General features: G+C 48.5%; 1 protein-coding gene across 2 annotated transcripts; it reads left to right on the forward strand.

Annotated features, from left to right (window-relative positions):
• The first annotated feature begins 1,927 nt into the window (after nucleotides 1-1,927).
• RPS4X (ribosomal protein S4 X-linked) lies at nucleotides 1,928-16,059 on the forward strand. 2 transcript variants are annotated; one of them, XM_073558772.1, is made up of 7 exons: nucleotides 1,928-2,091; nucleotides 4,065-4,142; nucleotides 4,298-4,478; nucleotides 6,087-6,184; nucleotides 8,490-8,661; nucleotides 10,299-10,456; nucleotides 15,920-16,059. In XM_073558772.1, exons 1-7 carry the CDS (start codon nucleotides 2,089-2,091, stop codon nucleotides 16,019-16,021), a joined length of 792 nt encoding a protein of 263 aa, XP_073414873.1. In that variant the 5' UTR covers nucleotides 1,928-2,088; the 3' UTR covers nucleotides 16,022-16,059. The 2 variants fall into 2 exon arrangements, with proteins under 2 accessions (XP_073414873.1, XP_073414874.1); XM_073558773.1 differs by lacking the exon at nucleotides 1,928-2,091 and adding an exon at nucleotides 2,099-2,176.
• The last annotated feature ends 684 nt before the right edge of the window (nucleotides 16,060-16,743 follow it).

Consider the following 16,743-nt stretch of genomic DNA (forward strand, 5'->3'; position numbering starts at 1 on the left):
CACTGTGCTCCTATGTGATGCTGTGTACACTCCCCACTGTGCTCCTATGTGATGCTGTGTACACTCCCCACTGTGCTCCTATGTGATGCTGTGTACACTCGTCGCTGTGCTCCTATGTGACGCTGTGTACACTCCTCACTGTGCTCCTATGTGACGCTGTGTACAATCTTCGCTGTGCTCCTATGTGATGCTGTATACACTCTTCGCTGTGCTCCTATGTGATGCTGTGTACACTCCTCACTGTGCTCCTATGTGACACTGTGTACACTCCTCACTGTGCTCCTATGTGACGCTGTATACACTCCTCGCTGTGCTCCTATGTGATGCTGTATACACTCTTCGCTGTGCTCCTATGTGACACTGTGTACACTCCTCACTGTGCTCCTATGTGACGCTGTGTACACTCCTCACTGTGCTCCTATGTGACGCTGTGTACACTCCTCGCTGTTCTCCTGAGACACTGTGTACACTGCCCTTTGTGCTCCTGTGTGACACTGTGTAATCTCCCCACGGTGTGGCAGTACGAGCCGCCAGATGGTGATTTCTGTGGTGGAGACGCTCAGTCTCCTCTCTGAATTTTCAGTGATAGGTCGGGTCCCTTTAATGTCTGGCATGGGATGTGATGTGGTAATGCCACTCGGCTCCTGTGAGTGTGAGCCGCGTGTTGGTGCTCTGTGCTCTGATCCTCCGCCTTGAGGGAATCACAGTGCGAAGGAGACGGAGAAAGTAGTTTCTCCGTCTCCTCCATGGCTGGTGGCTGCTGTGGTCACACTGTAAGCAAATCAAAGGGACAGTGGTCATTCTACCACCTAAATGAAGCAAAGCATAAATAGCCTAAAAATTTATATTTATTGGAAAAATTAAAAAAATGTATAAAAAGGCTACATATCCATAATGCACATAAACACACTTAGGTGGGTTCAAGTATACATGTATTTTTTTTTTTAAAAATCTTTCATTTTGGGATGATTACCAGAATTGATGCTTTGAGCACATATTTAACCTTTTGCTGACAGGTACTTCTCATTGTGAGTTTAAATTGTGTAACTATTTTACAATTCACGTGTGACCTCCTCAGGGTAAAACATTACGTTATTCTCTGAATTTGATATCATCTTGTAACCTTGGTCTGTTGTTGTGCCCCCTTGGGGTATGTTTATATGCATTATCGATATGTGGGCTTTTTATACATTTTTATTTTTCCAATAAATATCCATTTTTAGGCTATTTATGGTTCTCTTCATTTAGGTGGTGGAATGACCACTGCCCATTTGATTTGCATATAGTATTGGAAAGTGCCATTGTGCAATTTTTGATTGACTGTGGTGGCACAGTAGTCGGGTGAGACGCGAGTGCTGTGCGATGCCTCACGCCTCATACGGTGCGCGTGTGCCGAGTCTCATGAGAAAACAATGGCAGATCTGAGCTGCCCCACACGTAGCACCGGCTGAGGGCTATCTGGTTATTGGATTGCACTCATCCGAATAGCTCACCAGTGGGAAGGAGCCCATAGGCCACGTTCACACGGTCAGTATTTGGTCAGTATTTTACCTCAGTATGTGGAAGCCCAGACCAGGAGTAGGTGATAAATACAGAAGTGGTGACGTGTTTCTATTATTCTTTTTCTCTGATTGTTCCTCTCCTGGTTTCGGCTTACACATACTGAGGTAAAATACTGACCAAATACTGATAGCGTGTACGTGGCTATAGACTGTCCGTACACCAGGGAAATCCATATGGACCTAAGCACAAGAGCGGGAACTAGAAAGCAGCGAGAAAACGTCCTAATGCTACTATTCCTGATCGTGGGCACATAACCCAGACTAAAGATGTGTAAAGCCTGCAGGTGTCAGACACCAGTGTGAATAGTGACGTGTGAGCCGCAGCGGTTACACACTACTCCCTCCCATCCCAAGGGGCGCGGCCGGAGAGGCGCCATCACAGGGTGCAGTACCACTCCGCTCCAGTAGAGGCCGCTACGCCGCACAGCACGTACGGAAGTATTGTCCTTCCTCGCTCTCCGTCTGTGGCGCAGTGTTATCCCGCCCGCCCCGGAAGAAGGAGGTCCTTTCCTTTGCAGACGCAGCCATGGTAGGAATTGTTCTTCTTCGTCCCCGACACTGTATCCATCCCCATCCTCCGTCCCGGCCTCGCTCCCTCATCCCTTTCCCCCATGGTAACGTTGTACACGCCGAAGCCGTCCGGTCCAGGCCGCCATTGGTGATGGTGGTCCTGTCCGCCATTACTGAGGCGCAACAGTGTGACCAGGCCTGAGCCGGTGTAGTGACCGCGCTGTGCTGGGGCTCTGTCCGCCCCATAATGTCCTCGTGTCCACTCCATACACCCCTGTGTGTGGTGCTCACCATCGGGGTCTCTGCTGTCCTCTCCATGTTATGTGGTTTGCGGGAGGGGATGATCCATACACCCCCTTGGCTGCTTGTTATCTGGGTCTCTGCTGTCTTCTGTGTTATGTGACCTGGGGAGATGCTCTATACACCCCTGTATGTGTTGCTGTCCGCCATGTTGTGACTTGGGTGTGTGGGGGTGGGTGCTCCATACATTCCCGTGTGCGCTGCTCCTTGTTATCGGGGTTTCTGCTGTCCTCTCCTATGTTGTGACCTGGGAGGTGGGTGCTCCATACATTCCCGTGTGCGCTGCTCCTTGTTATCGGGGTCTCTGCTGTCCTCTCCTATGTTGTGACCTGGGGGGGTGGGTGCTCCATACATTCCCGTGTGCGCTGTTCCTTGTTATCGGGGTCTCTGCTGTCCTCTCCTATGTTGTGACCTGGGAGGTGGGTGCTCCATACATTCCCGTGTGCACTGCTCCTTGTTATCGGGGTCTCTGCTGTCCTCTCCTATGTTGTGACCTGGGAGGTGGGTGCTCCATACATTCCCGTGTGCGCTGCTCCTTATCGGGGTTTCTGCTGTCCTCTCCCATGTTATGTGACCTGTGTGTGGGGGGGGGGGGTGCTCCATACATTCCCGTGTGCGCTGCTCCTTGTTATCGGGGTTTCTGCTGTCCTCTCCCATGTTATGTGACCTGTGTGTGGGGGGGTGCTCCATACATTCCCGTGTGCGCTGCTCCTTGTTATCGGGGTTTCTGCTGTCCTCTCCTGTGTTGTGACCTGGGAGGTGGGTGCTCCATACATTCCCGTGTGCACTGCTCCTTGTTATCGGGGTCTCTGCTGTCCTCTCCCATGTTGTGTGACCTGTGTGTGGGGGGGTGCTCCATACATTCCTGTGTGCGCTGCTCCTTGTTATCAGGATCTCTGCTATCCTCTTCATGTTGTGACCTGGGGAGGTGGGTGCTCCATACAGTCCCATGTGTGATGCTCCTTGTTGGGATCTCTGCTATCCCCTCCATGTTTTGACTTGGGTGGGGGGGATGCTCCATATATTCCCATGGGCGCTGCTCTGTGTTATTGGGATCGCTGCTGTCCTCTCCCATGTTATGTGAACTGTGTGTGTGGGGTGAGGTGCGCCATACATTCCCATGTGTGCTGCTCTGTGTTATCGGGGTCTCTGCTGTCGTTCTCTCCATGTTGTGACCTGGGGAGGTGGGTGCTCCATACATTTCCATGTGTGCTGCTCCTTGTTATCGGGGTCTCTGCTGTCCTCTCCCATGTTGTGACCTGGGAGGTGGGTGCTCCATACATTCCCATGGGCGCTGCTTTGTTATTGGGGTCTCTGCTGTCCTCTCCCATGTTGTGTGACCTGTGTGTGGGGGGGTGCTCCATACATTCCCGTGTGCTGCTCCTTGTTATCAGGATCTCTGCTATCCTCTTCATGTTGTGACCTGGGGAGGTGGGTGCTCCATACATTCCCATGTGTGCTGCTCCTTGTTATCGGGGTCTCTGCGGTCCTCTCCCATGTTGTGACCTGGGGAGGTGGGTGCCCCATACATTCCCATGTGTGCTGCTCCTTGTTATTGGGGTCTCTGCTGTCCTCTCCCATGTTGCGTGACCTCTGGGGGGGGGGGGCACTCCATACACACATTCCCGAGTGTGCAGCTCGCTGGATCCTGTGCTGACCCTTCGGTTTCTGTTCTTTTCTTTTTTTCTTTAGGCTCGCGGACCCAAAAAGCATTTGAAGCGCGTGGCGGCCCCCAAGCACTGGATGCTGGATAAGCTGACTGGTGTCTTTGTGAGTATCTTTAATATAGTGACCTAATGGTGCTCCAGTCGCTGTAGTACTACAACTTGCAGGATGTCGTGCTCCAGAGTATTGTCAATCTGAAGATCTCATTCTGTACCAAGCCACTTATGTCTTTGTAATCACTGACATTATCTGCCTTACAGGCGCCACGTCCATCCACCGGGCCCCACAAGCTCAGGGAGTGTCTGCCCCTCATCATCTTCTTGAGGAACAGACTGAAGTACGCTCTGACTGGAGATGAGGTGAAGAAGATTTGCATGCAGCGCTTTATCAAGATTGATGGCAAGGTCCGCACAGACATTACATACCCCGCCGGGTTCATGGGTGAGTTCTGCTGTCACTTTACTCCCACAATGTATTTTTCTCGTCTACTGTGCTGGTACGGTAGAAGAGGGGCTGCAGTGTTTGCGCCTTTTTGACGGTGCGCCGGCGCAACCAAACTGCAGCAGGTTGCGTTTGGCGCAGGTCGGCGCACCGTCAAAAGGACGCATGCGCCGCCAAACGCATACTGCGCACGGCCTGCGCCCCCAGTGATAAAGATAGGGGACGCAGGGCGCATGCAGCGTCATGTGCCGGTAGGCGGAGCTACCGGCGGGGGCGGGGCTTAGCTGCGGCCGTGCGCAGGCCGTCGCTGCGCTCAAAAACGCTAGTGTGAAACTAGCCTTACTTGTAGTTTTCTTCTTTAGAGTTAGATACTCTGCTTTAGAAACCCGTGACATTTTAAAGATGGTGGAAAACTGTAGACAATGAAGGGAGTGGAGGCCACGCGAGCACCACCTACTAGTCATGTTGTGGGGTCTGGGTATTGGAACATGCAGCTCTGGGCTTTGCTTTTATAGAACTAGAGGAGATGGGGTGGTCTTCTGTAGAGCTTGTGTGCCCCTTCAATGCAAACAGTTGACTCAGACACTTGTGTCTTACAGGCTACAGAAAACTTTGACATGAATAAATATATTTACATATGTTTGTGGTCACCTTTCATTTCCATCCTCCAATAACAAGTCTGCATCACTTCTATACTGGACGTATTTATTATTTGTTACTTATATAGCACCATTAATCCCACAGCACTTTACAGACCTCATTATCAATGTCCCCACTGGGGCTCACAATCTACATTCCCTATCAGTTTTTGCAGTTTGGGAGGAAATCAGAATACCTGGGGAGAAACGACAAACTCCTTCAGATGTTGTCCTTGGTGGGATTTGAACCCAGGACCCCAGCGCTGCCGTGCTAACCACTGAGCCACTGTTCTTATAACCTTCTTTTTAGTAGTTCTCTGCCCTCTCTGAGACTACTTTCTTTTCTTTCCAGTCCACATTGTGGAGATCTGTGCGCATCTAGCTTTTGGCCTTTCCTAACTACAATTATATATTCTGTTGAGTGATCAGCCATTGATGCTGTATACTGAGCTGTTTCATTGGGTTTTAACAAGATGTCATATAGAGGTTGTCTGAGCAAAAATAAAAAAAAAAACTTTCCCAGGCGTTTGGAGTTGTAAAAAAAAAAAATCTGACACCTGCCTTGATCCGGCACAGGTTGTTCTGTATGTTTGCGCTGACACATGGAGAGGAATTGCTGTTTCACAGCTGCAGCCTGTGATTGGCTGTAGCAGTCGGGTGACTCCAGCAGCTGATCGGTGACCTGAAAAGCTTGTGTTGTCGCGCTGCTCAAGTCATCCGACTACTGCAGCCAATCGCAGGACTGTTCGCACCTACTGCTGATGGAAGGATGATGCCTACGCTTCCTCCGTTGGTGCAGACCATGGAACTGCTTATCCGAGTGTGTTCTGCTAGGTGACATCACTTTGATTATTTTTGTCTTTTTACAGCTCCAAGCACCTGGGAACTTTTTTTTTTTTTTTTTACCCTGACATCTCCTCTAACTGCTGCTCCTAAATACAAATACGATTTATCCCGTCTTGTTTTATAGATGTCATCAGCATTGAAAAAACTGGTGAGCACTTCCGTCTGGTGTATGACACCAAGGGGAGATTCGCAGTGCACCGGATCACAGCTGAAGAGGCAAAGGTAACGTTCATCTGATGGCCGCGGTTGTGGCTGTATGTTGTATGCACCGCTAACACCAGCACAATCCACGTAAACTGTGGCACCGCTGCCTGCATGCTGGAAATATTATGCTGTGATATTATCACACTGACCTGTGTCATCACGTCGGGCTGCTCTCTGTACTGTGCAGCCGGAACCCCATCTCTTAAGTGCTGATACTGAAGGGTTTACAAGTATGACTGACTGATGAAGCAGAACTTCTCATTCCAGTGTGGCATAAAGTCTGGAAAATCCTTGAGGCAGGATGTAGCAAACATTGTTTAACACAGGTACATTTGGCTCAGATTACTGCATCATGGCTGCCATCAAACCTCTCATGATAAATCTTCCTCCCATCAAGTGCCCAATGTCTCTTGGATGTCTGCACTCCTGTTGGGATTTGTAGGGAAAACTGCTTCAGGAAATTACCGCTGGTCACAGAATCTTCAGAGATTTGTGTTGGTGGAGTCGCTTGCCCTTTATACTGCCAAGAATAGACAACCGCTTCAGGGTTTCTGATCCTGGTAGAAGATGAAGCGTGTGCACATCACTACCAGCTTGACATTGCTGTCTGTTATGAATGGGTCACCAAGGAGGATAGCAAGCCCAGACTAAGCCACAGAAAACCAGAGAGGTTGGTAACTAAGCGGATTGCAGACCCCTGATCCTATCCACACAACTAGCAGTAGCCGTGGAGTGTGCCTATGATGATCCTAGATGCCTCGGCACAGCCGGAGAGCCAACTAAGCCTAAAGCAAGAAAGGGGAAATCTAAACCGCCCCGGAGCAGACGCAAAGGAATAGATAGCCCCCAAACATATATAGTCGGTGAGACAAGATGAAAACACAAACGCAGACAGGAAAGACACTGTCTGCAAAAAATCCTGCAAAAGGTCCAACACGTCTGATGCACAAAAAACACTGAAGTCGCACGGCTTCGCCCCCACTATATCAGCACTCTGGTATATTCTGAAAGCAAAGCAAAAAGAGACCAATATAACAGGGGACAAAACAAACTGGCACAAGCAGTAACATATGGGCGGTGATTCAGCACAGCCCCAGCCGGAGCTGGCTGACCCACACAAAGTAGAGATAGACAAAACCAGATCAAATGCAAACAGAATAACAAATGAACCACTTAGCTGAACCATGCAGGGACAGAGCAGGAGACATCAGACCTCAGAAGGCTCAGGAAGAAAATCACCAGCAGGAATAGAGGGAGTCCGCTGTCTTAAATCGCAATCTGAAACCCCAGATCTCCAATCGTCATCCTCATTGTCAGGTGGCCAGCCTCTGTCAATCAGATCAGCTCCACTACCTCCAGTAACCACCAGAGGGAGCCCAGAAAGAGAACTCACAACTCCTCTGTCAATCTGACCAGCTCCACTACCTTCAGTAATAACCAGAGGGAGACCAGAAAGAGAATTCACAACATCTGTCCATTATATCCATGTTGTGGGGCGCCATTTCAGAGCTGCTTCCAGGCGCAGTCCATCTCGGACGCCGTTTGCACATTCCCTCAAGGTGATTTTATTCTGCAAAATAGTAAGGGTACTGTTACACTTAGCGATGCACCAGCGAAACCCAAAAACGATATGGATCGCTGGTGCATCGCTAAGTGGTCGCTAATGAGCTGCCACACAGGCAGATCTCACCAGTGACATAGCAGGGGTCGCTACTTACCTGTCAGACGCGGCAATCCTGACGTCCGCGTCGCTCGTCGGCGCCACAGGAAGCCCAGCAAGAAGCGCCCGACGAGAAATGATCCAGGACGTTCTCGCGCGACCAGCGATTAGCAGCGGGGGAGCCGGTCGGAGGTATCAGACATAGCGATATTGCTAGCAGTATTGCTGCTACGTCACAAAATCGGTGACGTTACAGCGATATTGCTAGCGATATCGCTATGTGTAACGGGGGCTTAAAGCCTTAAACTTTAGGAATTTGGTGTCTCAATGATGTAACAACCCTAAGATGTCATTCTGTCACATTGCTCTGATCTAGCTGCATCTAAAAGTTTGTTTCACAAAGTGTAGATAAAGCACTTGCTGTGTTTGGTACCGGTCGAGCGGTGCTCCCAGTGTTCATGGCAGATGTTCTGATGACTGGCTTTGAGTGTCTGATGTTGTGTGCTCCTCCTTGTTCTGCCGCAGGACAATGCTCCTGGGTTTTACGTTTGTTTCTCCACTTTTCTCAGTAAAGTGTTCATGTTGGGATCTGCATGTCGCTGTTGTATGTTCTGGTCTATTCTCTAATGTCCGATAATACTAACGGTTTGTTACCTATTCCAGTACAAGCTTTGCAAAGTGAGGAAGATCTGGATGGGAACGAAGGGAATCCCTCACCTGGTGACCCATGATGCCCGCACCATCCGTTACCCAGACCCCCTCATTAAGGTCAATGACAGTGTTCAGATTAACCTGGAAACTGGCAAGATCACAGAATTCATCAAGTTTGATACTGGTAAGTGCGGCACTGATGGCACAGATATTGGCCCACATTCATGGCCATTGTCCAGAAATGTGTCGGAAGTTTTATGGGTGGGGGTGTGAATGAATTTTGGACAAATGTATTACTGGTCCATGCCAAAAAAGCTGATGCCGGTACCTCAGAGACCTGGTGGAGGGCCAAAAAAGTTGTGGTGTTAAACCTAAAAATGTGGCAATTTATTGTGATGAAGTGTGGCACAGTGGTGTTCAGCTGTAAATGGTGGTATATAAACCAGAGAAGAGCGCTTATAAGGTAGGGGCCGCCTCTGTCGCCCACTGTTCAGTGTTGGGGGTACTACTTCTGCTTTACTACTTGTCAGCATTAGTGTTGGGGGTTTGACGTCTACGACTCGTCTTTTACTTTGATGGCTTAAAGGGTATCTGTACTTTCAAGTAACTTTTCAGAATTAGCGGTCGTGTGTGCAGGAGAAATTCCACTAGTATTGTCCATTATGACTCATGCTTTTTCAACAGTTTTTCCCTCTGTGGGCTCTAGTATTATTTGCTATAGACTCTGAGCTGGTGCGAAGAGACTTGTTGCTCTGATCTGTCCCATACACAGCACATAGAGTATAATAGTCTGTAAGATTCCAGCACAGTGAGCCGGCAGTGTCAGGAGGGGAGAGGTAGCCCCTAAGTGGAGAAAAATTCAGACTTTTCTGAGAATACATGATAGTTTCTTCTATTTGCCCATGCAATTGATTTATGCAGAGTTTGTTGAAAGTAGTTTCCTTTTAACTCTCCTTCTGAAGATGGAGACCGATGTGGTGCTTTCACCTCTGGATGTTTTGGAAATCTGTTTCCACACCCCTGCCCCTTAATAACACTATTAAGTTATGCAGCAGGTCCATCAACAGAAAGATAATTTAAAAAATATTTTGTAAAAAAAAGCATCTTTGAGAATGCTGAAACAAAGATTACAATGTAATATATTAAATTCCTCATCATACCACATATCCTGAGTGTCCTCGCCTGCCCAGGAGCTGTGGTATGATCAGACCATGTTCCTGTATGGTCAGATGCAGCCATTACACAGTACACAGCAGGGGCACATTTAAAAGATTCTCAGCACAGGAACATTTCATTTGTCACATCCAATTGTGGAAATTATTATTCCAAGATCTATTGATTAACAGTAACTTTATTTGTGGAAACCCTCTAAGCTTCGGTCCTTTCACACTGCTGATTTGCAGCCTGGGCTTTCTTCATCTCGTGCATGATGGTGGTGCTTCAGGCTGGAGCTGATTAAGCTGGTGGATATGCAGCGGACAATGCAATGTGTTTCTGCCCCACACAAACCTTTCTGTATACATTTCTTCCCTCCTTCCTGCAGAAGGACGTTGTCTCCTCATCTTGGGAGTAGACGGCGAGCCGAGCTGGCTCCTCACACAGCAGATGTCGACCATATTATGTGGCCGGTGACCACTGATCCTCCATCCTCCTTTGAGGCTGAGACTTAGTTACTGTCTATCAAAGGTGGCACAGAGACAAAAGTGCAAGCACAATAGACTTCTTGGTCATTAACACTGTGAAAGTGACGTTTCCTTCTCCGGCGCTGTGCATGTTTCTCTTTTCCTCCCTTTCCGCTAATCTGTCCTGGCTTTTTTCTAGGTAACCTGTGCATGGTGACCGGAGGTGCTAATTTGGGGCGAGTCGGAGTCATCACCCACAGGGAGCGGCACCCGGGCTCCTTTGATGTGGTTCACGTGAAGGATGCTAATGGGAACAGCTTTGCCACAAGGTTGTCCAACATTTTCGTCATTGGCAAAGTAAGTTCTCCTGAGTGGTGACACTCTCGCTTCTGCGCTGTAATGCGTCGTGTCGCTTTTTACATAGTTGTTTTTTATTTCTTTGCTGTCTAAAGTAATGCGCTGTAACAAAGTCCCAGGAGTCTGTTCTTGGTGTGTGTGGTTCAGAGGTCTGGCAGACTGTAGTACATGGGGAATGCACTTTTTTTTATATATATATTCACCACTCATTGGTAACTAAAGATGAGCAAATTTGCTCTGCTCCCTCCTTATTCGGCAAGCTATAGTGCTTGCCAAATAAGCTGCGTCGGGAACCTGGCTACCTGGATCGCGCCGGCTGATCAGCTGTTTGGCTCTGCAGCTTCTTGTGTCGCGGCTGTGTCAGTCACGACACGTATGGAGAAGAGCCTGTGTTGGGCTCTCCATGCATGTGCTGTGACAGTGACACACGCAGCTGCGGAGCTGATCAGCCAGCGCGCTTCATGTATCCAGGTTCCCAACGCAGCATATTCGATGAGCGCTATAGCTTGCCGAAGAAGGGGGGAGCCAAAGAAATTCGCTCCTCTCTATTGGTAACAGAACATGGCAATAAAAAAACAAAACAAATTTCTCCTTTTCACTTCTGGTTTTAGCCCCTTAGTGAAAGCCAATTTGATACTTGATGACCGGACCAATTTTTACAATTCTGACCACTGTCACTTTATGAGGTTAGAACTCTAGAACACTTCAACGGATCCCTCTGACTCTGAGATTTTTTTCGTGACATATTGTACATCATGATAGTGGTAAAATGTCTTCGATATGACTTGCATTTATTTATGAAAAAATGGAAATTTGGCAAATTTTGAAAATTTTCAAGCTTTTTTTTTTTTTTTTTTTTACTCTTAAATCAGAGAGTGGTGTCACACAAGTTATTAAATATTTCCCACATATCAGCTTTACATCAGCACAATTTTGGAAAAAAATTTTATTTGTTAGGAAGTTATAAGGGTTAAAAGTTGACCAGCAATTTCAAATTTTTCTAACAATTTACAAAACCGTTTTTTAGGGACCACCTCACATTTGAAGTGAGTTTGGGGGGGGGGGGGCACAATGTAACCGAAAATACCCAAAAGTGACACCATTCTGAAAACTGCACCCCTCAAAGCCATATTCAAGAAGTTTATTAATCCTTCAGCTGCTTCACGAGAACTAAAGCAATGTGGAAGGAAAAAATGATCATTTTACTTCGAAAAAATTTACTTTGGAACCAAACTTTATTTTCACAAGGGTATCGGGAGAAAATGGACCCCAAAATTTGTTGTGCAATTTCTCTTAAGTACGCAGAGTTCAGAAGGGAGGGAGCGCCATTTGACTTTCTAAACACAAAATTGGATGGAAACAAGGTGTTTGGAGACCCCCTGATGTACCTCAACAGTGGAACCCCAACACCACCCCCCTAGCCCAAATGGAAAAAGTAAAAAAAAAATTATATTTTTACCTAACTAAGGGGGTGATTAGGGGGGGGGGGGGTTTATTTACTATTTTTATTTTGATCACTGTGATAAGGTCTACCACAGTGATCAAAATGTTCCTACTGGCTCAATCTCCTATTGGTGGCGGCCGACAGATCTCGGTGGGCGCAACTGTACATGCACCCACCATTTTCTTCCTGGAAGAAGACACCGGGCGTGGGCTCGGGGGACCCCGTTTCTCTGTCCTCCGATGTGCTAGATCATATCGGAGGAGAGAGAAATAAATGGGAAATCTGACTCTTTTTTTTTTTTATTATTTGCGGTCGCTGTTCGGTGAATAACTGTGATCACAACACTGGGGATGATAATAGAAATCTTTATTTTTATACAGCGCTAACATATTCTGCAGCGCTTTACAGTTTGCACACATTAGATTGTCCCCGATGGGGCTCACAATCTAAATTCGCTACCAGTATGTCTTTGGAATGTGGGAGGAAACCGGAGTACCCAGAGGAAACCCACGCAAACACGGGGAGAACATACAAACCGACCGGAGTCATGTTCTCCAGTTACTGAGGAATAAGTAGCTGCTTTTGTTAAAAGGTGTATCGGCGGTTAAGGGGTTAAAAACTTTTTCTTTTTTTTTTTTTCCTCCCCTCGCATTTGCTAAAAACCCTGCACGGTACTATGGATGTATATATAATTTATGCAATAACACTCCATATATTATAGTTATTGGATTATATACATGCACATCTAGCACTGTGGAAATTTTTTTTTTTTTTTTTAATTGCCATGGCCTGTGGTGGATATAAAAAATCTTTTACTTTAGTGTACACATTATTGTGCAAGGGTTTTACGCCAGGAGGGGGAGTGCTGCAAGTTTTAAAAAATTGAAGCGTTAGGGCAGGGGTGGGGAACCTCAGGCCCCAGGGCCATTTACGGCCCTCGATGACCTTTTATCAGGCCCCCGGGCAGATTCTCAGGGACCGCATTCTTGGGCAGGGATCTGTATTTTGATTGCCACAAACTCATTAATTTCTTGCTCTGTTAGCACACACACGCAGTGTTTAGTAATGAACACTGAAGGGCATGCAGTAAAAGATTACATCCTAACACCAGTGTCAGGATGTACTTGGTGGGTGGAGTTTGTACAGCCCCCGAAGGATGGTCTAAATAGCCAAATGGCCCTTGGCAGAAAAAGATTCCCTACCCCTGCGTTAGGGGTTAAAATATACAGCACCTATGTGACCAAGCCAATTTTGATCTTAAAGGGAACCTGTCAGCAGGATTGTTCTCAGTAGTTACTGTTGGGTCGGCGCTGTTATACTGACTTAGGCTGGTTTCACATTAGCGCATTTTCAGCGCGCGCACGGCCGGGGGTAGCTCCGCCCCCGATCCGGCTCTCTGCCCGGCGTGCCCGCCCCTTCCTTGTAGCGCCGCCTCCTAGCGGACAGCGGCGCCTGCGATCGGCGCACCCTATCTTTAGCATAGGGTGCGCCGATCGTGCGCAGGCCGTGCGCTAGTTGCGCTTTGACCTGCGCTGCGCACTTTTGACGGTGCGCCGTGCGCTCCAAAATCAAACTTTTCGGATTTTGGCGCGCACGGCGCACCGTCAAAAGTGCGCAGCGCAGGTCAAAGCGCAACTAGCGCACGATCGGCGCACCCTATGCTAAAGATAGGGTGCGCCGATCGCAGGCGCCGCTGTCCGCTAGGAAGCGGCGCTACAAGGAAGGGGCGGGCACGCCGGGCAGAGAGCCGGCTCGGGGGCGGAGCTACCCCCGGCCGTGCGCGCGCTGAAAAAGCGCTAGTGTGAAACCGGCCTTACACTGATACCTGGTGATGAAATCCGTCTTGTGGTTATGTACCGTATTTTCCAGCGTATAAGACGACCCCTCAACTTTTCCAGCTAAAATAGAAAATTTTCTTAAGTCGGGGGTCGTCTTATATGCCATGTGTCATCTTATATGCCGGGTGCAGGGGAGTGGTCCCGATGACAAAGGGAGGGTGTGCGTGGAGTTATCATCCCCCTTTTACCTCATTGGTGGCAGCAGCGCTGTCTGCGGGTCTCTGTGCTGGGGGTCGGCGGCGGCTCCTCTTTGTCCAGCGTGGGGGTGCTGTGCTGGGGGTGGCTGCGGAGGCTCTCTGTCCAGCGTCGGGGCTCCTCCGGCATTTCCCAATTGCTGCGATGCAGTGGCCTCCCTGAAAATGGCCGCCGGAGCCCATGTATGCTCAGATTCAGATCTCGGGACGAGATCTGAATCTGAGCTCGCGTGGGATCCAGCGGCCATTTTCCCGGAGGCCACCACATCGCAGCAATGGAGCTGCCTGGGCCTCCGGGCTTTGGGGAAATGCCGGAGGAGCCCCGACGCTGGACAGAGAGCCGCCGCAGCTGACCCCCAGCACAGCGCCCCCACGCTGGACAAAGAGGAGCCGCCGCCACACTGCTGAAGGAGGAGCCGCCGCACCACTGCCAGCAGTGACGTAAAAGGGGGATAACACCACTTACACCCTCCCTTGTTCATCGGGACCATTCCCCCCCCCCCCCCTCCCCCCATATGCACTCGGCGTATAAGACGACATCCGGCGTACAAGACGACCCCTGACTTTTAAGCAGACTTTCAGGGGTTAAAAAGTCATCTTATATGCCGGAAAACACGGTAATCTTTATTTTCAGTTTTGAGATGATATGCTCATTCTCTGGGGCTGCCTGTGGGGGTCTTCATGTGGTGCTCTGATTAGGTATTCATCAGTATGGCTTCTGACAGGTCCCTGATCCCTCACAGACCTGCTCCCTAGTTTTTATCTAATGAATATTATATGTACAAACTAAAAAAAAAAAACCTTGTTCAGGTGGCTGCCAGCTGTGGCTCCTGTGCTGCAGCATAACTGCATGTGTACTGTTTATAAGTATTATGGTTGAGGTTATCCTGATAAATGGGGAAAAAAATTGAAAATGTCACCTGCGCAGTAGCAGCTACTGGTGTATATGTAAAAGGGATTATATGAGTGGGGGAGGTATATACTAGGGGGCAGCCCAGTGAGGGATCAGTGACCCATCAGCAGTCTGCATTATTATCTAATCAGAGAATCACATGAAGACCCCCACAGGCTGCGCTGCCACAGGGCTCATAAGGGAGGGAACACCGTTTGACTTTGAGAACTCAAAATTGTCTGGAATCAATGGTGGGCGTCATGTCATGTTTGCAGAACCCTTATTGTGCCTAAACAGTGGACCCTCCCCCCCCCTCTCCCAATTCTAACTCCAACCCTAACACAGCCCTAAAGGCCCCGTCACACTAAGCGACTTACCAGCGATCCCGACACCGATATCAAGGTGTCAGGATCGCTGGTAAGTCGCTATGTGATCGCTGGTGAGCTGTCACACACAGCTTCACCAGCGATCAGCACGGCGATGCCGAGCGCCCGGCATCGCTGTAAAAAATAGAATCCGCCATCCTGCCTCTCTCCACGCTCCGGTCCCAGTGATCCTTTGCACGAATGACCGTGAGATGTCACGGTCTCGAGGGATAACAAAGTCTCTCTTTATTTTTATATAAGGGGGGTATGATTTATTTTTTTTTTATTTTGATCACTGTGATAGGGTCCTGTCAAGAAAAATCTATTCTTGCCTGGTACAGGCTGGCAGATCTTGGGGGGGGCCACACTTATCTCTCCTCTGGTATGCTAGAGCATAACAGAGGAGAGAAATTAATGGAAAACAGACCTGAATCATGTTCTCTGGGGTTTCAGCTACCTCCCGCTTGTCTGCGTGCTTCGTGTCAGCGCCCTGCACTTGTAGTTTGTCAGTGCCCCCTGCATGTGTAGTGTGGTTTATCCCCCTCTTCCCCCATGTCTGCTCTTTTAGTGTGTCTGAATGTTTCGGTTGGGAATTGATGGGCGATGGTGGGATGGATAATGTCTTTATGGCACACTTATTTCATTCTTTCTATTGATGCCTGTGTGATACATGCGGGGGGTGACATTGGGGACTGTTTTCTATACTTTAAACAATGTTATTCTTTTGCAGGGTAACAAGCCCTGGGTGTCATTGCCACGTGGAAAGGGAATCCGCCTGACCATCGCTGAGGAGAGAGACAAGAGGCTGGCGGCCAAGCAGTCCAGCGGATGAATCCATAAACTGTTCAATAAAACCTTGTTCTGACTGCTGCTGATCTGGTTATTCTGTGTAATGTGCAGGCAATATGAAGAGATGATAATGATGATATTATAGTCCTTACATTCTGGGTGATATTCACAGAAAACTGTCCTCAGCCCCGTACACTTCTCTTTTCTTTTACACCACCTCTTTAGACGATGCTGTAGTGATGGGAGTGGAGCCGCAGACACAGGTCAGCACCTGCCTCTAGCAGCAATGATTGGAGCAGGGCGCTGATGGCTATTAAACCACTAAAGTCAGGCTGTTGCCAACACTGACATTGAACTCTTTAGACCTGTCATGTGATATTGCACTCCTATTTTTTTTCTGTATAAAATATACTAATTTCTACTTATAGTACATAATGTAAATGAGCGGTCCTCGGTGCACGCGTGGCACAACCAAATGCCTGGTGCACAGTTCTGCCCCCTCAATTTCCGTTCTCCGCCACATACTTTATTCCGATTGTCAGCGCTTTGGAGCCACTGCTTGATCTAATTCCCCAGCCCTGCCCATACTGACACATAGGTTGAAAAAAGACCCTGGATTATGAAGTTCAACTTTTCCTGCACCGCTTGTACATTTGTCACTAAATGAACACTTATGTTTGAGGAACCATCCATCCTTGTATAAAAGCTGTTAGTGTCGGCCATTACTTACTTTTGTGGTCGGCATTCCACAGTCTGACTGCTCTA

This window comes from Dendrobates tinctorius, unplaced genomic scaffold, assembly GCF_039654945.1.
Source record: "Dendrobates tinctorius isolate UK_male_01 unplaced genomic scaffold, ASM3965494v1 ptg000258l, whole genome shotgun sequence".
NCBI classification, from domain to species: domain Eukaryota; kingdom Metazoa; phylum Chordata; class Amphibia; order Anura; family Dendrobatidae; genus Dendrobates; species Dendrobates tinctorius.

Coding starts and splice junctions, on each gene's coding strand:
- RPS4X (XM_073558772.1), top strand. Junction 8,662..10,298: donor ATTCATCAAGTTTGATACTG/GTAAGTGCGGCA, acceptor GCTTTTTTCTAG/GTAACCTGTGCATGGTGACC. Junction 10,457..15,919: donor ACATTTTCGTCATTGGCAAA/GTAAGTTCTCCT, acceptor ATTCTTTTGCAG/GGTAACAAGCCCTGGGTGTC.